This window comes from Dicentrarchus labrax, unplaced genomic scaffold (genome assembly GCF_905237075.1).
Source record: "Dicentrarchus labrax unplaced genomic scaffold, dlabrax2021, whole genome shotgun sequence".
Lineage (NCBI taxonomy): Eukaryota > Metazoa > Chordata > Actinopteri > Moronidae > Dicentrarchus > Dicentrarchus labrax.
The window spans coordinates 33,527,588-33,553,976 of record NW_026136720.1 but is presented as its reverse complement, the minus strand read 5'-3'; the positions used below and the strand labels follow the sequence as shown (position 1 = coordinate 33,553,976).

Genomic DNA, 26,389 nt, shown 5'->3' with positions numbered 1-26,389 from the left:
AAGGAACTAATCCTTAAATACAACCATGAGAAAACCAAACCAAACCAAGGAGTATATAAAAGTATAGGACCTAATAACAGTAATAGGTGTGTAAATCATTTGAATACACAGAAAAGTAAGTATAGAACTACTTCTAAAAACTTCAAGAGATTATGAGAATAAAGATAATCAAATAAATCAAAGCAACCGATAAATCAATAAATTAAACAGGGTGAAGTATCAGTTGTCTTTAATCCACACAGGTTTCAAAGTCAGAAACAAGCTAGAGTTAAAATCATATGATGGTGAGAGGATACAGCCGGGATAGTGAGACCAACTGAAAGCTGAAGTCCACATTTTCTTCCGTTTAGTCCCTTTAACAAGTGACATTAACTAATTTTAATTAAAGTCAGTTGGTTGGTTTGAATTAATTTGTCCAAGAATGAAAAAATTACTTAATTTTATATACATGATTATTTATGTGAAAAAAGTATAGAAAACTAAAATCATTTAGCGTTTGCTGCAAAAACCTGGATGAAAACATATTTCAAGGTTTTTAAAACCACATACATTCACCAAAATAAAGTTAGTTTGACTTAGAAAATGTTCGTGTGTGTGTGTTTGACAGCAGTGTTTCAGTGTCACAGTCACAGTGAACACAGATACACTGAGGAACCAGGCCATAACATAAACCCAGGATAAAGAGATTCAGTGAATGTGGTGTTGAAGGTGTGGAGGTGGATCAGTGTGTCAGAGGAGACTCTGTAGAAGGACAGAGTGCCAGCAGGACAGTCCACATACACTGCTACTCTGTTAGAGACAGAGGAGGAGGAGGAGGAGGAAGAGGGGAGTTCTGTTCTTCTGTTATAGTGACAGACAGAGTGACCACCAACATCAGAGCACAAAAGACTCCAGGACTGATTATTTCCACCAAACGTGCAGTCAACACTGTCTCCCTTCCTTCTAATTTGTATGTAACTCACTGATATATCAACTCTTCCTCTCCACTCGACCTCCCAGTAACAGCGACCAGTCAGACCATTTCTACACAACAGCTGAGGCCAGACATTAAACCTCTTTGGATGATCAGGATATGGCTGCTCCGCTGTGACTAATGTCACCTTCCTGTTGTTGTCAGACAGTTCAAGGTTTCTGTTCACTGTGTTTGTGTCCACTGTGAGTTCACAGGAATCTGATGGAGAGAACAAGACCCAATACAGCAGCAGTTTATCATCTAACACAGCTGATGGCTTTATTTGTTGCTTTATTAACAGACTGACTGTTAATTAGATCAAAACTTCACAATGACTCATCTGTTTGGATCTTCTTTCAAACTGACAGTTGAATGCAGATACACAACCTTTTGATTCAAACTACTTTATCATGTTTACATGAATCAAAGTGAACACACACTTACACTTCCTCAGACCAGGTTTCAGCCACTGCTCTCCACCGTGTTCCACCCTGGAGGAAGAAACAAAGTCACAGTGAACCTTCAGAGGGTTCCTTATCAATGATCTTCTGTGATGGACCGGCTGTGTGTTGGTTGGTGTTTAGGGGTCCCTGGCAGTCAGGGACTTCTGGTGGCACCTGGGCCCTGTGCTCTCTGATAAGTCTAGGATGCTTCTCATCCCTTCCAACGATGTGGCTAGTTTAGATTCTCTTTGGTTCTTCTTTGATTAATTTATGCATTCTACAACATTTCACACATCACATTTACCCTCATACATACTTTACACCCATTGTAAACATGTGCCGTTAACTCCTGGGTGCTGTTAACTCATTTGATAGTCTCGTAAGATAGGGTTAGTCACTCTGTTGCAAAGAACAGGCGTATGGTCTATTGGTATGTAAAGTTTCAGGTTACACCCGGAAGTGTCAGCATGACATTGGAGTCAGATACTAGCGATAAGGTAGCGCCGGCGGTACAAATAGCCTGAGTTCATACGATAAATTGCAATGCAAACATTTGAACATAAGAGTTAAGCGTTGATAAATGTGAAACTATTAAAAAGGTTGAGAAATTGACATTGTGGATTGTGTGGGTGGGTCTAGGTGTTCTGTGGGGAAAACGGGTGGTTGGATACCAAGTGGATGAAAAGTGTGTCTAAAAGTTTCTGTACGAAGCCTGGGAGGACCCCTAGAGTGAGACCAGACTGAAAGTTTATTCAGCATAGAAGCTTGTCTCACTGGGCAATATTTCATGCAGAAGCAGACCGTGAGTCATTCACACAGACCCTGTATGTGTACATGATTTTTGCTGTCAGGGTGTGTAGCACATATATATATATTAACATGGACGGAGAATTCGACAGAGAGTGTGAAGACTATGGGGGGTGCCCAAAAGGTACCGTAGGAGGGCAGTGGAAACAAATTAGACAGCAATTGGCTAGTGGGTTTCCACAGAATAAACAGGAGGAGATGATAAAGGGACACGATATGACCTGGACTTGGCTCCAGAAAGAGGGACATGTACCTAGAGATGAGAAAAAGGTGAAATTGTTGCCCTATCTGGCTGACGCCGAGAGGGCTGCGTTAAAAGAGTTAGAAAGGCATACGGCAGAAGAGGGAAAGAAGGGTTGGGTGATAAGGAGGAAGTGGAAAGAAACAATAGCAGGGAAGGAAGAGAGGAGAGCCTCAGTGCATACAATAACATTAGCATGTGCAGCATTAGAGGCTCAGAAAGACAAAAACTTGCCCAGGACTGTGACTAAGACTGTGACTAAGACTGCTCCACCGACGGGACCAGCAGTCCCCCACCTATACCCAGACCTGACCTCACCATGTGCACCCTCAGCCCCTGACCATACACCCCCCATGATAGCACCCCCACAGTACACTGATATCTTGCCAGGGGGAATACAAGCCCCTGTCTTCGCTGTAAAAGGTGGACTATTAGACCTTGAGCCACAATCAGTAGAGGGGGGAGCAGCCCAACTGCAGCGGTTGGATTTGATTGTAGAGGAACAACAGGCAGCCATTGTGGCAGTTACAAGCATATTGGAGGAATGACAAGAAGAACTCGATAAGCTAATAAAAGAAGCAAGGCATGAATTAGCAGTAGAAAACACCGCACAGGTTACAGGTTCCGGATCCTCGGGAAGGGACAGAGAGAAACAGATAATGAAGCCTAAAGCAGTCAAGGTTCCGCTCAGTCCGCCTAGCACCTCCACCCCATACGAACCAGGGCGAGAGAGAAAGGAAGACAGCAACAAATGGAACATGGAGCGTCCCACAGAACCATTTCAAATAAAGAAAGACAGAGAGAAAAAGAGACAGGCAGACCAGGCTAGATCACAGAAACAGGAAAAGGAAAGCCCAGGGGAGTTACAGGCAGAGGAAAAGGAAGAATAGGTTGGATATAGGGAGACAGATGACTGGGGGATAGGTGAAGCAGATGAGGAATTAGAAGGGGACACATACCCAGTACAAATAACAGGAATGTTGGCTGTACATGATAACCCGAACACACACCACCATCCATTTCTTCAGAGCGGACAAGGGACTGCGAGGGTACAGCAGGATAGGGAAGCGCTATCCGGTCCACTACCACAGACTATCACTGCATGCACCACACGTTCTCAAGCACAAGGGGATTTGTATAAACATGAAATGCTAGGAACAAATGGGAGAGCATTTAGCCTACTGTCCCTTGCAATGCCATTAGTAGCTAAAAGTAATGGGAACATGGTGTATCAACCGTTTAGATTTACAGATATGAATAGTATCTTTGAGAAAATACCCGCCCCCACTGAAGGAGGGCACAAATGGATGGACAAATACAGCCAGTTAACCAATGGTTGGAGGCTGTGCATGGGAGATTGCATAGCCTAGTCTTCTGATCATCAAAGCGCTTTTACACAACATAGAGTGATGACCCGGCACAAACAGAAACTAACATTTATACACAATCAGTGGTCACTTCACTTCAGGAGCAATTTTGGGTTCAGTATCTTGCTCAAGGACACTTGACATGCAGAAGGCGGAGCCGGGAATCGAGCTGCCCACCTTCTGATTAGTGAGCTACAGCCTAAGCTGTTATCAGCAGTGCTGCTGGTACAGACTGTGAACCAACAGTCCTCAGATTTTCAGTGTGACAGAAACACTGTGTGAGCTCTGGTTATCTGTTCATACCTGAGAGTGTCCAGTCTCCAGTGTGGATCCTCCAGTCCAGCAAACAGCAGCTTCACTCTTGAGTCTCCTGGATGATTGTAGCTCAGGTCCAGCTCTCTCAGATGGAAGGGGTTGGATCTCAGAGCTGAGGCCAGAGAGGTACAGCCTTCCTCTGAGATCATACAGCCTGACAGCCTAGACACACCCATCCACCACCCCCCCCCACACACACACCCCACACACACACACACACAAACACACAAACAGAATGATATTTCATTTATTTTTATCTAAGATTTCCAGTGTGAATTCCCCGATTAACATAGGCATGTTTAAAGTACAAAACAGTGTTACACAAAAGCATCACTATGTGGTCTGACCTGAGAGTCTCCAGTTTACAGTGTGGACTCTTCAGTCCTGTAGACAGCAGCTTCAGTCCTAAATCCTGCAGGTTGTTGTTACTCAGGTCCAGCTCTCTCAGACTGGAGGACTGGGAGCTGAGAACTGAGGACAGAGCTTCACAGCTTCTCTCTGACAGATTACAGCCACTCAGCCTGAAGGAGAGTTAGTGAACAAAAAAACACTGATAATGTTTCTTTTATATACTTGTTTTTAAATTAATGAACAAATCAAAAGCTGCAATGTACTTACACAGCTTTGTTGGAGGCTTTGATCACTGGCAGCAGCCTCAGAAGAACCTCCTCTGAAGCAGAGTATTTCTTCAGGTCAAACACATCCAGATCTGATTCTGATGACAGTAAGATGAAGACCAGAGCTGACCACTGAGCAGGAGACAGTTCATCTGTGGAGAGACTTCCTGAACTCAGGTACTGTTGGATCTCCTCCACTAGAGAATGATCATTCAGTTCATTCAGACAGTGGAACAGATTGATGGTTCTCTCTGGTGACAGATTCTTATTGATCTTCTTCTTAATGTACTCAACTTCCTGTTTGGTCTGTGAGCTTGTTGTTTCTTTCAGTAGGCCTTGAGGGAGTTTGGTCCGATTGTTTGGAAGAGAGAGACCCAGGAGGAAGCGGAGGAACAAGTCCAGGTGTCCATTTGGACTCTGTAAGGCCTTGTCAATAGCAAACCTGTGGACTGCTGTTGTTTTAAAAAAGGCTTGCAGATGTTCGCCAACAGTTTCTGCAAGCTTAGACATCACATTCTTGTTCCTGTTGACGAGCGACATCTCCACATATAAAGCTGCCAAAAACTCCTGAACACTCAGATGGACGAAACTAAACATCTTGTCTTCATCCTTCTTCTTCCCATGTTCCTCTTTAAAGATCTCTGTGAACACTCCTGCGCACACTGAGGCTCCTCTGACATCAATGCCGCTCTCTTTCAGATCTTTCTCGTAGAAGATCAAGTTGCCCTTTTCCAGCTGGTGGAAAGCCAGTTTTGCTAATGACTTAATGTACTGAACGCACTGTTCTTGGCCATACTTCTCTTTTGTCTGATGAATCTGAAACACCAGGAATTCTACATACATCTCAGTCAGGGTCTTGGGAAGCTCTCCTCCCTCTCTGGTCTTCAACACACCCTCCAGAACTATAGCAGTGATCCAGCAGAAGACTGGGATGTGGCACATGATGTGGAGGCTTCGTAATGTCTTGATGTGGGAGATGATTCTGCTGGCCTGCTCCTCATCTGTGAACCTCTTCCGGAAGTACTCCTCCTTCTGTGGGTCAGTGAACCCTCTGACCTCTGTCACTATGTCAATAAAATCAGAATGGATCTGATTGGCTGCTGCAGGTCGTGTGGTTATCCAGAGGCGAGCAGAGGGAAGCAGATTTTTTTTTATGAGGTTTGACAGCAGCACATCCACTGAGGTCGACTTTGTCACATCAAAGTCTGTGTCCTGGGTTTTACTGGTAGAGCAGTCCAGTTGAAGGCGGCTCTCATCCAGTCCATCCAAAACAAACAGAAGTTTGAATTTACTTCTGTCATAGTTGGTGTTTCCTGATGACTGCAGTGTTGTAAAGATGTGATTCAGTGCTTCTTCTGGGATGTGTTTGGTCTCCCTGATACATTTATGAATGAGATCTGCCAGACAGAACTTTTTTCCCTTCAATAAATTCAGCTGGCGGAAGGTGAAGGGGAATATGAGATGCACATCTTGATTGGCTCTTCCTTCAGACCAGTCTGACACAAACTTGAGCACAAGAAATGTTTTGCCAATTCCTTCACTTCCCCTGGTCAGCACTGTTCTTATGGCTCTTGTTTGTCCAGAGGGGGGTTTGAATATGTCACTGGGTTTAATTGGTGTCTCTGTTTCTGATCGCCTCCCCACCACCTCAGTCTGTCTGACCTCATGCTGTTCGTTGATGTGTATGTCACCTCCAGCTGTGATGTACAGTTCTGTGTAGATATCGACCAGAGGTTGCTTATCCTTCTTCTCCATCCACCCCTCTTGTGCACACATAAATTTAGTCTTAATGTTCGTTTGAAACTTTTGTTGGTAATATGAGATGTGTTGTGGTTCTGGTACTGGAACAATCCCATCTGTGTGACATAAATAGAAACAAAAAACAACTAAACTGCAGTCCAACAGTTTCAGTTGGCAAGTTGTCTGTGGACAATATTCCGTTATTTGTAACTGTGTAACAGAAAGGTAAAGTGTGGTAGTTTAATGTTTTTGAGGGGGTAGTAATTGTATACAGTTTGTTTTGGGGGGTAATGATTTATGGTAGGGGGATGTCTGATAAGAATCTGGTCACAGTCACAGGGGCTGATAAAAGGACCATTTGTGTAGAAGACCTAAAACCTTCACATGCAATTTACAGCAGTACTGTTTATAGGATACCAGATGTGTTTTTGTTTGGATGTACTGAAAGATATATAAGGGAGAGCATTCTGGAAGTCTAGAGAGAACATCTATGCTGAGGTCTTATGATGCATGAGTAAAGGAACTTGATTCATCACACTGGGTTCATAATTCTTCAGAGATCTAGCAACTCAAACAATGTTGTGGAAGAATTTCTCCTACGAAAGTTTAGATTTGAACTTTGAACTCTTTTTTTATTTACCCCAGCTTCACAACATTTAAACATATATGACAGGGAGCCGCCCAGTACAACCACAGCCCTGGATTGGTGACCAGTGAGTAGCTGCTAGCGTAACTGGTTTCTATCTACTGGTTGAAATGTCTCTCTCATTTTGGGGAATCAGTTAAATTATGTTTAGATATCAACCTTGTTTAAACTACTACTACCACTATTTGTGGTAGAATGGCCTACTCTACATCATAATTAGCTCAGTAGGCATTATTATCTAAGCTGGATGTATGAAGGTGCCACACCAGCAGGTGGCGATAATGACTGGAGTAACAGACGAACATACTGTAGTATGAAGAGTATGGAGGAGGTTGGGGTGGATTGATGGGCCAAGCTAACACAAGATGACAACAATTGCAATTTAATGGGCTGAAAATATAATGGAGTCACAAAGTCTCTGTGATGGCCCAAGCCACACAGGGTAACAGCCAGCAATGAGGTCTGTCCTGGTGGAATAAAGGTGTGGCCAAGGGTGGAGGATTGTTATATCCTGTGGCCTGCCAATCAAGCCGTACCATGTGTTGCCATGTTGGAGGGGGATTTTGGGTTTAGTTTGCTTTACTTGTAGTAGTTGTAGTTGGCGTCCATTTTGTTTTCCCCTTGTGGGTAAATTGGTTCGGCCAAGCCACTATATATGTTCCCTTGTGTCTCATTCAGGGAGGTCAGTTTGTTCAGAGGGGTATTGCACAAAACCAGGATAAGGGATTAAGCCGGGATATGTTGGTTATCCTGGCTTAATTTAGCCTCAAGTCGGTTGCATGAAAGCAGGTTAAACTTATCCCGGCCAAGTTACTATGGTGATTTATTCTCTGCAGTTAGCCTGCTCCAGACCAGGCTAACAACCAGGCTAAGATTAATCCTGGTGATTCACCTGTATTTCCACCGTCAGTCCTGTGAGGAATTAATGTGTTTTACAGCATGTCCATGGTCTTTTTAAGTATGTTGCACCATTTTAATTATCCTGCATTAAAATATTACATATATATTGTAATTTCTTATTTCATTTAAATCTGTTGGCTGTTTGTAATTGCAACAGTCTTTTTATATTAATTCAAATGGTAGTATTATTACTCAGGACAAGTGTTATATTGCTATGCTAATGAAGACTGCTTGTCAAACTGCATAAATATGTGTTTATTGCAGTAATTGAGATTACAAAACACAGCTGATGAAGTTGCAAAGGTGTTTTCAATGAAATCTGTGACAAGGGCAATATAGTATATATATTATGGCATACCGTTTAGGAGATTAATCTTTGAATATATAAAATGAATCTTTGAATATATAGAATGAAACTTGACTGGTCATCAAGGCACTGCTGCCATCTTGTAGAAGTGAGAATGAGTCAGTCAGGAACCTTGTGGCAGCAATACTGAGCAATGAGGACATTATTAACTCATTGGCAAGTGCTTGTACGGGCCACAATCCTTCCCACAGTACCCGTGCCCAATACCGTTCTCCTGACGAAGAAGTTCACTCCCTTTTTAATGGTGGCAGGCCGACTACAACAGGCCTCAGGCTAAATCCTGACAGAAAAAGCAAAAAAGTTTTCCAGTTTAAGAAAGTATTGTAATATTTCAACTGATGCCATTTTGTAAAACCAGCTAATTCAGAAGGCTATCACTTTGATGAAAAGGATACAACTAGGTTTTCAATTTCATTCAGTTCATTCATTTTTATCAGTTTATCCAAGATTCATTCCATATATTAAAAATTCATTCCATATATTCAAAGCTTCATTTCCTAAACGGCATGCCATAATATATATATATATATATATATATATATATATATATATATATATTATTCACTCCTGTTCCCTCTTCATAATGGCTTGCCCTTTTTTGGAGGATGTGCTGGATGAGGAAGTCCTAATCCTCAGACGAGCATTTAGTCATGAAAGAGTCTTCTGGGACAGGTCAGACCCATTGGCTGTTGGAGAGGACTATCTCATTGAGAGATACAGATTCTCAGGTGATGGACTAAGATATTTATGTAGGCTGCTGGGTCCAAAAACACAGCACCAGACGGCAGGAAGCCATGCTCTCACTGTACCACAGATGGTCTGTGTTACAGTGAGATGTTTTGCAAGTGGGAGCTTCCTTTATTCTGTTGGGGATGCAGAGAACCTCAATAAAGGAACCATTGGCAGCACATATCCTGGCTTGGTGGGCCGCCACCTGTGCCAGTTCTATGGGCTTTTTTTAACTGCTACAATCATACAGACATTCAACATGTCAGCAGATACCTAATCTATTCACCTCATTTGTTCACTGTTATCTACTTTAAAGTCACTTACCAGCCTGCTAAATGTTCTTGTATTTAACTTTAACTTGCTGCCAGGTCCTTTTATGGCCAGACAAGTTTGTTCTTTATGAAGGATAGAAAGATAAAATAGATAAAAATAGATTAAATGACACACATTGTGGATAATTGTTTGCACTTAATCATACTTTACATTTCCTGAGTAACATGCACCTCTACTTGCCACATTTAAAGAAAAGTGTACAACAGTTGATTAGTGGACTTAAAGTAACTCCTTTAGTCCTTTAATTGGAGCCTAATTATGACAGTTCCAGTGGAGCACTGTTTATTAATTGTACAGTTTTGGACTACTTAAGCATTAAGCCGGTCCGCTATTGTCTGCCAGGCTTTCTCTTTCTTTAATTATGGCATTGGTATTGCCTTTGTTTCTTCTATCTTCCACCTCTTCATAGAACTCCATCAGGAGCTGTTGTTCAGCGGCCGTGAAATACGAAGCGCGACTCTTATCCATGTTCCCATCGGTGATTCTGTGAGCGATCGCGAGGTCTATTTCAGTATGCCGTGAACACGCACTTATCCCGACTATCTACACCTGGCTTAACATAGCCGCACCTTTTAATCCTGGCTCGACAAACGTGCAACCGATTAAGCCAGGATGCGCCGAGCAGGCTAAGTCAAGCCGCGCTTGCTCAATTATCCTGGATTTCTTTATCCTACTTTTGTGCAATACCCCACAGTTCATATTCTGTTTGTTGTATGCTGTTTTGAATATAATTATATTTTGTTGACCCCTTTTATATGCCTAGACGTTAAATTCTTTGTTTCTATTGTTTGGTATTTTTGGGTAAATAAAATTTTTCAACAAACTCCTGTATTCCTCATTGCTTGACTGTTTGGTCCCTGACAGTCTCACAGAAAGTAAAACTTACATTTTATTTTTTCAACTGTAAAAACTCCACTTGGTCTTTCAGGGCTTCCTTACATACCAGAGAATACAGCAGCTTCACTCTGAGAGGAGGAAGGTCCTCTGTTCTCTGAAGTCTCTCCAACATCATTGACATCCACCGACCCTAAAAGAGAGAGATTATCTGTCATACTTTCACTCTGACTTATTACTTATTATGTATCATTAAGTTAATTAGCGCTTGTTAATTACTTTTTCTCTTCCATTTGGTTTTTAAATGTTTCTGTGTTACATAATGTAGGTTATATTACATATGGTTAATTTTTATTTATATTCTTTAATGTTGTGTGAGCACCTTGAGCAGCTGTAACAAACAAAGTATTTCTGATTCTGATTCTGATCATTTTATCTTGGGTATTTGATAAGTTAGTTAGTGTGATCTCTGTGTAACTCCAAACTCCAACTTCAAAATAATAGAGGATGTGATTGACAAAAAAAAATAATTATTATATCTGTAACTTAATTTGAATTCCTATTTATAAATTGATAAAAGATAATGATTACTGGCATTGCAAACACAAACAGATTACACAAAGAGATTACATTTACTGAAAATAGTGCTCTAGGTCAGTCAAAACCTACTTTAATGAATAAAAACCACCCTAAACTTTTAACCTTATCCACGCTGTTCTTAATCCTTTGTTTCGCTTAAACATCGTGGCCCAAGAAAACATTAGCAGAGCAGGTAACACAGAGATGTAGTCAGAAATGATGAATTCCACAGTGGCTGCAGCCTCAAACACACATATTCAAACGCAGAAAGCTGCAGAGTTTTTACCACTGACTTTATATAATACACTGTATAATGTATATAAAGCTGCCCAAAACTGAAGCCAGAACGTCTCGACCTGCCCCTGGTGGCTGGCTGCAGTATAGGTCATACTGTATATCTGATCACACTGCTGTTGTCATTGACTTGTATCTGTGGTGATTTACTGTAGATCTGATTGGCAGACAGCAGCTTGGGAATGACTGGTGGTCAACATATGAACTGTGACTAAATCACTGTTTTATGCTCATTTTATGGTCTGACAACACAGACTAAAAGTATGTGAATGAGAACAACTAAATAGTGAATTTGGCTGTATTAAAACAGTATTAGTGCTTACAGCGAGCAGAGTCACAGATTGTAAAATCTGCCGTGAATCTGAGCGACAACAAGAACAAATGGGATTTATTTCTCTGTTTTATAAATAAAATATTTTGAATCAGTTGTTTCCACAGTTGAAGACAAAAGTTTTCAAGAAGAAGAACTCCCACTCTGTCGACTGAGAAATGCACACATCTGTATTCTATGATCATGAAGTTGACAGAAACAAGGTTATGATGTTTTCACACTCTTTTTTCTTTTTTCATGATAAAACCTAAACAAACACAAGTTCAGATATCACCTTAAATCTACTGTGTGTCTTTTAATGTTTTTCTCTTCCTGTCACTGACCTTTTGGTTCCAAACTCTGCAGTAGATCATTCCTGTTGTTTGAAACCTGTTTGGTCACCTCCACAGGAAGTGTATTGCTCTGGTCGTCCAGAGTGCTCAACAGGACCTCTTTTGTCATTGTGGCTCCCTGATAAAATCAGATAATACTGTGAAGGACAGTTGTGTAACAATTGTATTATTGCCTGTCTGTATTTCTACTGAATGAGAGTTTAATTCCTCGTGTATGGAGTGATGGATAAACTGAGGAGAATAATATGATAACTGTCATCTAATGTAACTTTAATGACTCACAGTTAAGAAAACATGGTTGGACCACTGGGAACTAAACATGAATTGTGTAATTTAACTGAACTTTAATTATGACAAAGTGTCATGGCTACAAACACACAGCCTGACAGCTGACATTAGAGGAGCAACAAAGCACATTAGCACTGAGTTGCTAACTGCTAACTGCTAACTCTGTAGGGAAACAGTGCATAGAGAGAACCAGCTGACCTGAACAAGTGGACGTTGCACAGCGAAGATGTTTTGTCATCAGAAACACAACTTTCCCAGCCTGACTCATAGGCTCACCACCTACCAAGCAATAATAAATACACATATAATAAATAGTGTGAAGGAATTTTCCTTCTTTACAGTGGAATGAAATTGTAAAGTGCTCCCCATGCCACTGTGAAGTCTTCTACAAATATAAAGGAGATCAAAAGTCACAGCCTGTGTATCTTCTGTTTTTGGCCTCCTCTCTGACATTTTGGATGACTAAACTAAGCAGAGCATCTGATAAGGTTGAAGGTTGAACACAGAGCACCCAACGTATTGTAGCTATATTGTTAAATGATCTTGTTATGGTTAACGTTAGGTTACTGCTGTAACTGCAGTTCTCTGAGACATCACTAAGGTGATGTTAATTAATGTTATTCTTCACACATACACAGTCTTTATGTCGTACCCTTTTAGTCTTTACTAACTCTCTTTTAACTTTCATTCATTCATCTAAGATCACACACACACACACACACACACACACACACACACACGTCAGTGACACTTTATCATAATGATTGAATATACTGTATATAGTATAAAGGTAACGCAGTGGAATCAGATCTTTAATGAGATGAATATCTCCTAAGCCGTTTAAGATTCAAACAATAACTGTAACTGTTATTTGTTTATTGATTACCGTTATGTAATGTCATAATGAGTGACATTCTTTTTTAAAGAGGTAAACCTCAAACTGAACAATCAATATCATCAGTAAAAAATATATATATAGTACACTCACCATCTTTTCCCCTAACTGAAGTCTCGTTGATTCTCTTCAGACTGACAGTTGAATCCCTTCATGATGAAGACCTGTGAAAACAGGAAATGTATGTGTAGCGTTTGGTTTCCAGATGTAGAAACAGTGTGGTTATGATCTCTGCTGCTCTGCTTATGTTCACATGGTGAAGGGTTTCCTTTTACAGGAAGTGTGATCTGTCAGGTTTCCACTCAATTTAAATAACTTGTAACTTATAACTTAACCCTAACCCTGTGACTACTTTAAATACATACATACATGCTATACATAATACATGCTATAATATACTTGTATACTTACACCTTTCTAAGGTTTAGAATGCAGAACTCATGGTGGAGTATTTTCAAAGAGGGGTACTGGTACAATGGCATAAAGGTCCATTGTGTAGGATTTAGTAGCATCTAGCAGTGAATTTGCAGATTGCAACTAACTGCAACCTACATTATCTACCAACAGTATCCCTACCTAGAGCCAGGGTTTGGTTGTCCGTAGAAACATAGAGTTCAAACGTGGCAGATTCTGTCGAAGAGGACCCGCTCCCTGTGTAGATAAAAATGGTTAATTCTAAGGTAACAAACTGAATTCCTAATTTCAACACAATTTCAAAGTGAACAAAATAAAGTGACGACAACTGCTCTCGTTATTGGAAGTACAATAAAACCGCTGCTAGTAAAAAGTCAACACTTGAGAGAACCTGAGATATCCGCCTGATATGCTCCGTCCACCAGGTATGAACTGTACACCTAATATGCTCTTTTCATTATGCTTTTATTAATTTCCAGTCATATTATCATCATAATATTGAACAGTGTTCTTGCACATCACAGATTTCCTCATATCCTGCAGGCCTAGTGTTGAGAGAAATTCTAATGATTTCATACGAAATGCCAAACCACAAAAAAGTAGAGCGACCTCTAGTTACCAGATATATTTCATATCTAGATCTAGAACCAAACCACACATCCTGTTGTACTGATGGCCTAAATCCCATTAATGTATGTTACTAACTTCACTTCTTCCCCAGAGTTCTTGTGCTTTCTCGTCTCGCAGGTTCTCATGGATCCTGGTGGAGCCTCCTACCATGGTCCTGCTAGATTGCCATTACCAATACTGCTGTTGCTGTGCACCTGTCTGTCCGTCTGTCTCTCTCTCTGTCTCTGTCTGTCTGTCTCTCTCTCTCACCCCAACTGGTCGAGGCAGACGACCACCCACCTAGAGCCGAAGGATCTGTCCTAGGTTTCTGCCTTTTAACAGGCAGTTTTTCCTTGCCCTTGTCGCCGAGTGCTTGCTCATGGTGGTACTGTTGGGTCTCTGTAATTAATGTTAAAGAGTTCGGTCTAGACCTGCTCTATTTGAAAAGTGTCCTGAGATAACTTCTGTTATGAATTGGCGCTATACAAATAAAATTGAAATTAATTTAAAATTTTAATTAAATGTGACTCTGTACATGTGGCAGCAAATGCAGTTACCTTGTGTATTCTCGCTGTAGCTGGCTGTATTGAACTCTGTCTATCTGACCATGTGCCCTGACACTTATCAACAATATCAATAACAGTAGAGAACAGCTGATAAACTGAACAATGAACCCAAACAGTGAACACAATAATGCAGCAAGGTTGTGTAAATCCTGAACAGATTATTTCCTGTAAATATTGATTAGTGGATGACCCTGAAGCCACAGCTGCCCAGGGAATGAAGTCTCTGTGAATGTTTAAAGTTTATATCTTACATAATAATAGTAAAGTAAAAATTAATAATTTATAAAAATTAATAAATGATAAACACAGAAATTAACAAAAGACTAAAATATATGCCTGACCTGTGAAGCTTTGGCGATGCCTAGTCGGGAAAATTATTAATATAATATGCATATGCTTGGGAGTTGACTCGTTTGATGTTCTGCAAGAGGACATTGAATTCTGATTCTGAGACTTGAATGATTATAAATAATGTCTATAATAATTATATTATATACTATATAATTATATATATACACATTCTCATCGTCATAAATTATAAAATAGAATTTGTTCTAAAAATTCTAATAGAGACTCTATTTGCAATTCCAAGTAAATGTAGTTATGTTTTAGTATGATGCTTTGTTGTTTTCTGATATTACTAGTTCGGCACTGTTGACGCCCTGTAACCTGCATAATAATTATAGACCAGAAATGTTCTGATTTATAGGCCAGTAGGTCATGTTTAAGCTGACGTGGTGTGGGTTGTGCTTTAGCCCGATACTAAATGAGCACATGTTTATAAAGTAGAGCTTGTTGCCTTTGATACGAGTCCTCTTACATGCATTACATGAACTGTATGTAATGCATGTACGAACAAACTTGTTTATGTAGGTCAGTGATGGAAAAATTGTCATTTTAAATGAGGTAAAGGGTAGAAACCAGGGGCTCTGAAGCTCCCTGTCTTTGGCTTCATCAGTTGTTGTTTCTCCTTTTGACTGTATTTAGAGTGTTTATCTAAGTCTGTATTAAGTCATATTAAGTACCCAGGTGCACAATATGCATACATATTGATGCTTAGTTAGTCTGTAGTGTATTGGGTGAATTAGTTTGGACAAGCTCTCTGTACATAATACGACATAGAAATATGTTAAATTCCAGGTAAATGTATTGCACTGTTCATGTTCTTCACTTCAGATTCAGCATTAGTAGCAGTACATGTGAACATATTGTTAGATATATGCTTATCTCCATTTGGTAGTAGTGCTAGTGGCTCACAATTCTGTTTTCCCTGACTTTAGGTATAGTGAATAATTTTCAAAATAGAAAGTTCATCTTGGGCTCAAACTGAAGCTTGTGAATGTGGCAAGCTGTTTCGATATGCAAATGAGGTCGGATATTGATATATTGATGTGAAGTGACAGAAAATAATTATTTTTGATGAGAATTTGTCATGTAGAGATTTTGTTGTTGGGGTTGTTTCAGGTTGTTTCAGCATACTCCCTGCTGATTGTAATACTTGTATGACTATTAATGTGATTGCAGTACCATAGTATTTTCATTTATATCATATTTACCAAAAACATGTGTCAAACAGCCCTGAGTTGTGGGTGCTAGTTATCAGTGTGTTTGTGTGTGTGTGTGTGTGTGTGTGTGTGTGTGTGTGTGTGTGTGTGTGTGTGTGTGTGTGTGTGTGTGTGTGTGTGTGTGTGTGTGGCTAACAGGAAATAAAAAAAAAAATGCAGCAGAAAATATCCTGAGGGGGTGACCCGGCTCCCGGCCTATCTGTTTGGAGTTTTCCCTCAAATATTTCTGCATCAGACAGCGTCATTTTTAGGAAATTAGCAACATTAAGTTGCCAATTTGATAAGTATAAACTCTGGATTATTATCGACTAACTTACTGTAGAGAACTGTAAGCTTTTAAGGGTTGAACCATGTTATATTGGACCCACAATCACACAGTTAATACCACTAAATAAAATCCTAGTAACAAAGTGGAGCCTTTATAGAAAATACACCTGAGTTGTGCTTGCACTGCAGAGGGTTAGCTTTGGTAGAACCGTGGACCGGGGTGCGGATACAGAACACTAGAGGCGGGTTAAGGTCAAGAGTTTATTCACCAAGAACTGAGTTACAAGTTGAACTGTGTGGAAAAGGGCGAGGTGAGAGCAGGGGCAGGCAGTCCTGGACAATGGCAACCAGCGTTCCAAAAAGATCCTCCGGGCAGCACAAAAACACACCGGGTGCAGGAATCTTGAAAAAAGAAGAAACACAAAGAGTTAGTCCTGGTTCAGATGGAGAAACTCACACAAACTAAATACTAAATTAGATTAAATTGGTCTGAAGCACTCAACCATGAGAAGGTAAGGAATAATCTCAGGACAAGTCTCAGGAAGCCCCACATCTTAAGGCCAGGCGCTGGTGAGGATTGCCAGCAGGTGTGTAACTCCACCAGGTGATCAGCTCACTGCCAGGCATAACACACACACACACACACACACACACACACACACACACACACACACACACACACACACACACACACACACACACACACACACACACACACACACACACACAAAAGAACACACCCCCAAGTGTCACAGCACCAACTGTGACAGAAGAGGCTGTGTTTGGCTAGAATAAAAGCATGTGGTGTATAAAAGTGCTTAACATCAGAACCCAGTGAGGAAATCTGCCAACTGAAACGCTCCTTAATCACAGCCAACATTAGCTTAACCCATGAATCCATTCAGCAGCTTGTTCTATACAATACAACCAATACGCCTTTCTAACTAATGCACATACGAAGAAAACAGAACAATATTATATATATTCTATGCTATATTCACAGAGCTACACAGTTAACACAACCAGAAGAATTCTATAAACATACCAGGAAAAGATTGTTTTTTTTTTTTTTTTTTTTTTTTTTTTTTTGGGTGTTTAGGGTTTTTGGTTTTTTTTTTAAAATAATTATGGGTTTTTTTTTTTTTTTTTTAATTTTAAAATTTCCCCTTTTTAAAAATAATCCCAATTTAATGTGTTTTTTTTTAAAATAAATTTTTGGGGGGTGGTTTGTTTTTTCCCCCACTTTTTTCCTTTTTTTTTTTTCCCTCCTTTTTTGGGGGTTTTTTTTTTTTTTTTTTTTTTTTTTTTTTTTTTAATTTTTTTTTAAAAAAAGGGGTTTTTTTTCAAATTCAAACCCCCTTTTTAAGGGGTTTTTAATAAAAAAGGGGGGGGTTGTTTGGGGGGGGGGGGGGGGGGGGCTCATTAAATAAATGGGGGGGGGGAGGGGGGGGGGGGGGGGGGCCCCCCCCCCCCCCCCCGAGGGGGGGGCCCCTTCTTTTTTACCCCGCCACAACAAGATACACATCCCAGATAACAGAGGGGCCGTAACACTCATCAATGATCAATATTCACAGGGAATAAACTGCTCTACATTCATCCAAATCTCCACAAACTCCTGCAGTTACTGTGTTCACTGTTTGGGTTCATTGATCAGTTTATCAGCTGTTCTCTGCTGTTATTGTTATTGATCAATAGAATATGAAATATAGATAATATACAGTCAGTTTACTCACTGGTAGAAAAAGGTTGGGAACTGCTGATGTAGATTAAACTTTACCACATTTTGTTTTGTTTTTTGCGGCACAGTGATTTTAATCCATCCATCAGTTGGGATTAAAAGCTTCATTAACCTGACAGAAAGTGCAACAAACTGACTTCTCAACAGGTTTTAATGTGACTCTGAATCCACCTCTGAAGTCTCTCATGTTATTTCTGTGTGTGTTTGTGTGGATCTGCTGCCTCCTGCTGGTCACTCTGCAGTCTGACACTCTGCTGCTGCTCCTGTCAATCATTCCTCTTCTGCTCACTCATATTTACAGATATTTACAAGATTTTACTGGACAGAACCACTTTAACCAAACAGACGTCAAAAAGCATCACGAGATCAGCTACAGATGTTAATAAAATATGTAAAGTTTCTAAAGATATTATTGTCTAAAGAATTATTTGGGCACTACATCGATAAAATATCACTGTATTGTCCAACATGAAGACAAACATGTCCAAAGAGACGTATTTTAATATAAAGTGTTTGTGGTTGTCGAGCTGAAGGTTGTCGTTCAGACCAGCTGCAGCTTCTGTCTTCTTCAGTTTCATGATGCTTTACTATTATCACCTCATCAATTATCCATCACAGCTACAGTTCACTGACCCGCCACACTGCCGATCAGCCTTACACTCTGTGTGTGTGTGTGTGTGTGTGTGTGTGTGTGTGTGTGTGTGTGGCAGTCTGCCCTGTATTTACTCCCTGCCATACTCCATTAAACCTGGTTTCATGTTCTTCTTGTTGATCTCAGTGCTGCTGGTCAGGCCCCAGTTTAAACCCATTAAACTGAATGTTTGTATGTCCCAGCAACCCTCAGACGTTGTGTGAGTCGAAGATGGCGTGTGTCTGCGCTGTGGAGGTGTGTTAAAGTTGCTATTTGCAGTGATCGATTAACGATCAGCTTCATCTCAATCATTACCGCCAGTGTGGACTACAAGCTGCTGTCCTATTGTTGAATTCATTTATTATTGAGTTTAAGCCCCTGCTCCTAACATCTTTCTTTAAGGGAGCCCCGTCCTATCTTTGAGAACACTAAGTGACACATGTATATTTCATATTCTATTGATTAGTATCAATAATAGCAGAGAACAGCTGATCAGCTGTAAACAGTGAACTCAATAACTGCAGGAAGTTTGATTATTTCCAGTGAATATTGATCAGAGATGAGTTTTCCTGATATATTGATCCATTCTCTGTCTGTATTCTGTATTTCTATCACTTTAACAATCAGATTTAATATTCTTCTTTCTGACAGATTCACTGTTTATTGTTATTGATCTATCAGCTGTTGATCTTCCTTTCACATTCTCTCTGCGAACAACCACTCCAGCCTGTTAAAGTGGGATGAATTTTACTTATTTATTTTTTGTCTGCAGTGGTTCATCACCATAACGGAAGTCAAAATCATTTGTTCCTTTAGGACTAAAAGTGCTTATCAGCATCAGACAAAGTCCAATATCATGCATTCATCTCATATTTTAATAAAAGTGATCCTGTTTAATAAAAGTGAACTGAAACACGTTTGTCTCGTACGTTTCAAAGCAAACACATTTATTCATTTTCAATGAATTCATTAGTTTTACAAAAATGAAGCAGTCAGTTCTAACAGTTTACATCCTGGTTCCGTTTTTTTGTTTTCGATAGAAATGTATAAAAGTATAAAAGCAGCCAGATCAGACGCTTTCTTTCATCAGCTGAGAGAATAACCAAACCCAAACTAAAGCATTTCATCCTAGAAAAAACATCAGCAGCATCAGAGTGAACACATGAGGCTCTGCAGTATCCGCACATTTCTGTGGATCTTATCAGACCAGATGGAGCAGCTCTGTTTCACAAACCATGTGGGTCGTCTGAATCCGCTGCTGCTTCTTCCCTCAGCCCTCTCTTCATGTCAGCGTCCACAGATCTAAGCTTAAAGAATAAAATCAGTCCTGTTCTGGTTCAGAAACCTTTAGAAAGATTTCCACCGGATGGCAGACAGGATGGTGTGGATGAAGTAGAGGAGAGTGGCCACGTACGAGAAGACCTGAAGAGACAGAAAGAACATGAGGGGTCACCACAATCCTCCGGGTACATCCTCAACATCATCCATGGGAATCAGTTACACTCCTCTACTTTTATGTTTCCTCTGTGGTGTGTTCAGGTGCTTGTGAGAGGGTCAAACTTTTAAGCTTTGGGTAACTTTTTCATTCTTTAATCAGCAGATCCACCACAAACCTGGTTGTTTTTCTCCTTTGAAATAGTAACAAAAAAGTCCTGTTTTCTGTTTTATTTGTGTGATATTCTGTTAATGCTGCTCTGTCGCCTCCGGGTGTTCGCAGGGTGGGTTGGTACATTGTCCTCACCCCTCCACACACATCTAGAACTTTGTTCTGGACCTTTGGTCTGCCCCCCACCCTGCCACGGCTGAAACCAAGTTCTCCTGGGTTTATAGTTTTTTCCAAGTGCAGTGTGTGGAAGGGCAACTCGGCAGCAGTCCACCCTGCCTGCTGTCAGGTCTGCGTAGCCCAGAGACACCTTGGCAGAGAGCGGCTCTGGAGGAGGGACCCTGAGCAGCAGCAGGCCGGGTAGGAGGGACAGCGACAACTGAAGGAGAAACTGACTTTTTCTGGACCACAGACTGTTTTAAATCCTACAGTTTTGTTGGCGTCTTGGCTTTTTTGGACGAGAGGGTGGAGCTGGGGAGGACATGCATAGCTGTGCTGATTGGATCTGACTGAGAACCAGAGACCTGTCAATCACAAGTACCCCCCTAAACATCCCCCTTTTTTTTTTTTACACTTTTTCCCCGGATTTCCTATCTAATCAAACAATCAAGTACAAGTAATCAAACATTAAGTTTGATTGCATTACTATCAAATGTAAGTATATTCTACTAATAGAAGTAGAATATACTTAAATTGATGCAATATAATGTGTGAATAATTTAAGTTTAATGGGCTGGAATTCATAAGTTTTGGTCATGCCCCGCCTCTTTATTTCTCCCACAACAGAATTACTCTGATGATTAGTGCTGCATTCATTTGAAGTTTGGCACCTGAGCGGGGTATTTCCACTTGTGGGAATAATGTGACAACATGGTTTAAAAATTTTTTTTTTTATTTTTTCAGAGTTTACAAAGACATTGATCATACCGTGGAGTTCACGTTAAAAGTGGTGAGAGGTTTTAAAGTTTTTTTTTGTCCCAGACTTGTTGCTCATGAGTAACCTACATTCCCTGAAACCACAAAATACTGACTTATTATCAGGGTTTGTGCTATAGTCACTCTGCATGGACAGCAATTAACGTTAATTTTTTTTTTTTTTTTTTTTTATAATATTTTTTTTTTTTTTTTTTTTTTTTTTTTTTTTTTTTTTTTTTTTTTTTTTTTTTTTTTTTTTATTTTTTTTTTTTTTTTTTTTTTTTTTTTTTTTTTTTTTTTTTTCCGGGTTTTTTTTTTTTTTTTGTGTGGTGGGTCAACTTTTTTTTTTTTTTTTTTTTTTTTATTTTTGGTTTTTTTTTTTTTTTGTTTTTTTGGGGGGAAAATTTTTTTAACCCACTTAAATTATTTTTTTACGTTTGTTCATTTTTTTTTCCAGAGGAGAGAAAACAACTTAACATAATTTTCTCTCCATAGTCCATAGTTTCAGTGGCTGTTTGTGAGCAGTGAAACGTTGTTTTAATAATATATATTTCCACTTAACTAAGCAATGGAAATTGCAGTTTACAGCAGTTAAATATAAAATATAAATATTTTCAACTAGCATTTTTTTTTTTTTTTTTTTTTTTTTTTTTTTTTTTTTTTTTTTTTTTTTTTTTTTTTTTTTATTTTTTTTTAAATAATTATTTTTTTTTTTTTTTTTTTTTGTTTTTTTTTTTTTTTTTTTTTTTTTTTTTTTTTTTTTTTTTTTTTTTTTTTTTTTTTTTTTTTTTTTTATTTTTATTTTTTGGGGGGGGGGGGGGTTTTTTTTTTTTTTTTTTTTTTTTTTTTTTTTTTTTTTTTTTTTTTTTTTTTTTTTTTTTTGTGGGTGTTTTTTTTTTTTTTTTTAAAAAATTTTTTTTTTTTTTTTATTTTTTTTTTTAAAAAAAAAATAATTTAATTTTTTTTTTTTTTTTTTTTTTTTTTTTTTTTTTTTTTTTTTTTTTTTTTTTTTATTAATTTTTTTTTTTTTTTTTTAAAAATTATTTTTAATTTTAGTTTTTTAAATTTTAATTTTTTTTTTTATTTTTAAAAAATACCCTGCTTTATGGTGTAAATGGGACCATCATTGAACGGTTCCACATGAAACAGCAACATGACTCACCACAGCAGAGATGTCCAGCTGGTAGTTTCGGAAGTTGGTCCCATCTTTCATCTCCAGGGTCACTCTGGCCAAAGCCACTGAAGCACTGAGGTAGAAGAAGGCAGCGATGCCGTGGTACGCAAAGTCCTGACAGATGAGGAAGAGGAGCATTAGGAACTCTCTGTGGCGTGACATTGAAGATCCCCTCCAGACATCCACACAAACAGCAACGAGAGGTTCTCTACTCTGTCTACCTCCTTACAAATGACACAATCTATAAATAGGTAAATGTAATAATGTAATAATGTAACACAACATGTCTCCTCCTTCACTGTGAAGTCCATTCTAAGTGTGTGTGCACTGCTGGATCTCACTGTAGACGTTGTATCCCGGACAAGGACTGACTCCAAGGGTTCCCCACCCAACAAAGGAAATCATTTTCTGTCTTTAGTTGCATTCAAACTGCTGATATGGATCATTGTTAACATTCTGCCTCCACTACAGAAACACTAGCTAACTGCTAAAGTCTGATAAGGTTGATTAATGCTTTAATAATGGGAGTATTGATCGGTGATCAGGCTGATCAGGATCATTACCAAATAATTGGTTTCTAACAGCAGTGTGCTGTAAGTGGTTGCCCTTTGTCTGCCTGTTTTTGAGCTAGTTTCCAAATGAAATGCAATGTGCTCATTATTAATGATGAAACGTAGTTGGGAGAGCAGACGGACTCTGGGATTACTCATTGCAGGAACAGCAGTGAGTTGTGGTCCAGATTGTGGAGTAAAACAGACTTACTGCTGCAGCCCAGCTGCCTTTGTTGTGATGTCCCCCGCAGGCAAACACCACCATCCAGATAAAAGTCATGATGAAGCAGAAGACGGAGACAAACATGACCCAGCCCTGAGGGTTCGCTGGCACCACCAGAGTGCACGCCACCAGGATCCACACCAGACCACCGAAGATCTGCAGGAACACCAGAGACACAGCAGATCATCACGTTATCCCCAACACTTATTTTACTGATACTCACCCTCGTGTTCACTACGACTGAAACGTCCGCGTCTTTGTATTAGAGATAGACGACTATCGGGTCCGATATTCAGCTTTTTCTCAATTATTTGTATCATTATTACTTATTATTTCTCAAATGCAGATAAAATAAGTTCATTTAAAAATATGTTGTAGTCTCGCTCAGTGTCCTACCCACAATACTAGAGTAATACTACAGCAGTTCATTAAACACAAGCCTAACGCTGACTTCAGTAAAAGTAGTAATACTACAGTGTATGAATATAAAGTCCTGCATTATTTAAAGTAGAAGTAAAAGAATGTCTTATTTCAGATATTATATTACTGGATTATTAGTATTATTGATGTGTTGACTTTAATGTTACAGCTGGTTAGTGGAGCTCATTTTAGTGGTTTTATGTACTGCTGGTAGATTCATCTATAACAATGTATCATCATTTATGAGCTGAATAGAGGTAATCTGACAATTGTGGCCTAAAACACACACATATATATAATATATACAGAGAGTTGTGTCACTCTGTGTGTCCTGTATTTCCAGCATAGCGCAGGGCGTTGTTCACTGCACCTCTGATGATTAACAGGCTGCATTATTCAGTATTCAGACTCCACCTGCATTAACTGACACACACAGTTTGTGAGTCAGTTAACGAGTGAACAGGTGTGAACGGCCCTGCAGCATTCCTCTGCTGACGTCAGTCGGGGTGTGACGCCTCCTGATGTTACATTCTGATCTCTCCTCCGTCACGCAGATTCACTCGAGGAATCATATCGGCTCTGTCTAACATCTGGCTGCCGTGACCCCTGACCTCCTCCCAACACATCACCATTAACTCTGGTTTGATCAAGATTTGGGCTGAGGTGAAACCTTTAAATGCATCAATCTAATGCACTTTGAGAGGAAGAATTAGTGCTCAATTCACAAGATGGCGCTGTGTGTTTGTGATAAGCACTGTTACTGAGATAAATAAAAATCAATAGAACATAATCATTAACACAAACATCCATTAAAAAGCTTCAGAATCAGCATCAAATGACTCACACAGTTCAGTTTAAAGTCAGACCTGTTTCACTCTTTAGCCTCCTGTATTGTTCATAAATCAGATCAATATTTTCTTAACTTTTGTGTTTGTCTGTGGATCAAAAAAAAAAGTCACATTAATCCGTTATCTGTATTTATCAGTCAGTCAATAAAAGTGCACAGAAAGTCACTTTATGTCATTTCACACAAACAGTGTGAAGGTAACAGTGAACTGCTGCAGGCTGTTTCTTTATTTATAATATTCTAATATTAAATATTAAAATAAATAAACAAACAAACAAGACTCAGTGATCAGCTCAAGCTCCATTAAAAAAGACATGAATCCGAGGGTTCGAATCCGACCTGCGACCTGTCATCCTCTCTCTCTCTGTCCCCCTTTCCTGTCTGTCTTCAGCTGTCACTATAATAAAGGCAATAAAAGCCCCAAAATATACTTTAAAAAAATAAAAAATAGAAAAACGAGTTGAAAAATCTTCATTTGGAGGTTTTCCAAGTAAATACTGATATTTTTGATTAAATCAGCAGATATTTCTGACTGCAGGTAGCAGTGACTGTCACACAGATAAGGTCATTATAAGATCATAAATAACTTATTATTGAAACATTTTCATTCATCATTGTTGTACAGTGACTCTTATATTCAGTGTGTTTCCATTACACAAATCAATGGTCGTCATTGGTTACGTCCTGATCTGGAACCTCAACAGTGTGACTGCTAGTTCAGATATGAATGTAGAAGTGTCTGTTATAAACAGAGCCAGCAGTATGTGCACACTGTCCCTGCTGCTTGAGCCAGTGCAGGCCCGCAGACTACAGTATTCTTTACTTCACCTGATAAACTAGACAACTGTGTCATGCCTTCGCCATCCTAGAAAAACACACACTCATTATCGGGGAGTTTAGAGCGGGTTTACCCAAAGCTGACTGAGAAATAAGTGTGTATACTCCATATACACTGTGCACTGCCCCGCTATGTGTGACCTGCAGACATAGATTTATTTTTTGATTTATTTTTGGAAATAATGTGTGTTTTGGTTAAAGTTGCTGATCTCTGCCTTAAAGTCTCCAACATTCCCGCCCTGTTTTACTTGAAAGGAGAGAAATATTTTCACTTTTAGGATTTCGGCTCAATAACTTGTGTGGACAGCAGAACCAACAACACAGTGACTATGAACCTCTTCCCACCAGCTCTGTGTCTGCAGCGCAGCACCATCACAGGGAACTAACTCACACTCTGTTAATTGTCCGGATGTGTTGGTGCTGTTTCTTACCAGCTCCGGCAGGTAGAGGATGTCAGGGATGGTCGTACATATTCCGATCCCTCTCGGGAGGTTTCCCATGGTGGCGGTGTTGGAGGCCATCCTCCTGCTGTTGCTGCTGCTGCTGCTCGGACTGAAGCGGGACTCAGAGCTGCTGTGGTTTAAACCGGGAGGAGCCGACTAGAAAAACCGGAATCCCCATCAGCCGAGCGCGGACACGCCCGACTGCCCGCACCCACAGAGAGCTGCCAGAGCGGCTGTCAGCCCGCTGAGCTCCGCTGGAGGTCTGCACCTCCAGAGAGAGACAGAGACACACTTATCTATGTTTGACCAGCGTATTATCACCATGGCAACGGCTCTACATCCATCAGAAACAACAGCAACAACAACAGCAACAACAGCAACAACAATAACAACAACAACAAGTTCAGTTATCTGATAAGGATCCTGATCAGCCTGATCACCAATCCAATCCATATCAGCAGTTTGAATCCAACTAAAAGCTCCCTGCACCAAACTCCCTTTAAGAAATATCACATTTTAACAATTCCTAACGTGTTCGTAACAACACGTAACTCTAGAAACACGAGCTAAAGGCCG

At 39.7% G+C, this 26,389-nt stretch overlaps 2 protein-coding genes across 2 annotated transcripts; both read right to left on the bottom strand.

The window, feature by feature from the left end:
* Window positions 1–212: 212 nt before the first annotated feature.
* LOC127353130 (NACHT, LRR and PYD domains-containing protein 12-like) lies at window positions 213–13,174 on the bottom strand. The gene is made up of 8 exons (XM_051382150.1): window positions 13,104–13,174; window positions 11,819–11,945; window positions 10,401–10,484; window positions 4,744–6,598; window positions 4,473–4,646; window positions 4,114–4,287; window positions 1,397–1,443; window positions 213–1,171 (listed from the first exon to the last, which is right to left on the bottom strand). The coding sequence occupies exons 1-8, from the start codon at window positions 13,104–13,106 to the stop codon at window positions 627–629; spliced, it is 3,009 nt and encodes a 1,002-aa protein (XP_051238110.1). The 5' UTR covers window positions 13,107–13,174; the 3' UTR covers window positions 213–626.
* A 6,543-nt stretch (window positions 13,175–19,717) lies between these two features.
* On the bottom strand, window positions 19,718–26,006 carry LOC127353143 (myelin and lymphocyte protein). Its single transcript, XM_051382181.1, has 4 exons — window positions 25,802–26,006; window positions 23,255–23,422; window positions 22,481–22,606; window positions 19,718–20,222 (listed from the first exon to the last, which is right to left on the bottom strand). The coding sequence occupies exons 1-4, from the start codon at window positions 25,889–25,891 to the stop codon at window positions 20,148–20,150; spliced, it is 459 nt and encodes a 152-aa protein (XP_051238141.1). The 5' UTR covers window positions 25,892–26,006; the 3' UTR covers window positions 19,718–20,147.
* Between the last annotated feature and the right edge of the window lie 383 nt (window positions 26,007–26,389).

Excerpts from the sequence above, each read along its gene's own strand:
- LOC127353130 (XM_051382150.1), bottom strand. Across the intron at positions 4,647-4,743 it reads AAAGCCTCCAACAAAGCTGT|GCTGAGTGGCTGTAATCTGT; the intron begins GTAAGTACATTG and ends ACTCTCCTTCAG. Across the intron at positions 1,172-1,396 it reads GAAACCTGGTCTGAGGAAGT|ATTCCTGTGAACTCACAGTG; the intron begins GTAAGTGTGTGT and ends TCTCTCCATCAG.
- LOC127353143 (XM_051382181.1), bottom strand. The coding sequence starts at position 25,891 with ATGGCCTCCAACACCGCCACCATGGGAAACCTCCCGAGAGGGATCGGA. Across the intron at positions 22,607-23,254 it reads AAGGCAGCTGGGCTGCAGCA|GACTTTGCGTACCACGGCAT; the intron begins GTAAGTCTGTTT and ends CTCATCTGTCAG. Across the intron at positions 20,223-22,480 it reads AGCTGGACATCTCTGCTGTG|GTCTTCTCGTACGTGGCCAC; the intron begins GTGAGTCATGTT and ends CTGTCTCTTCAG.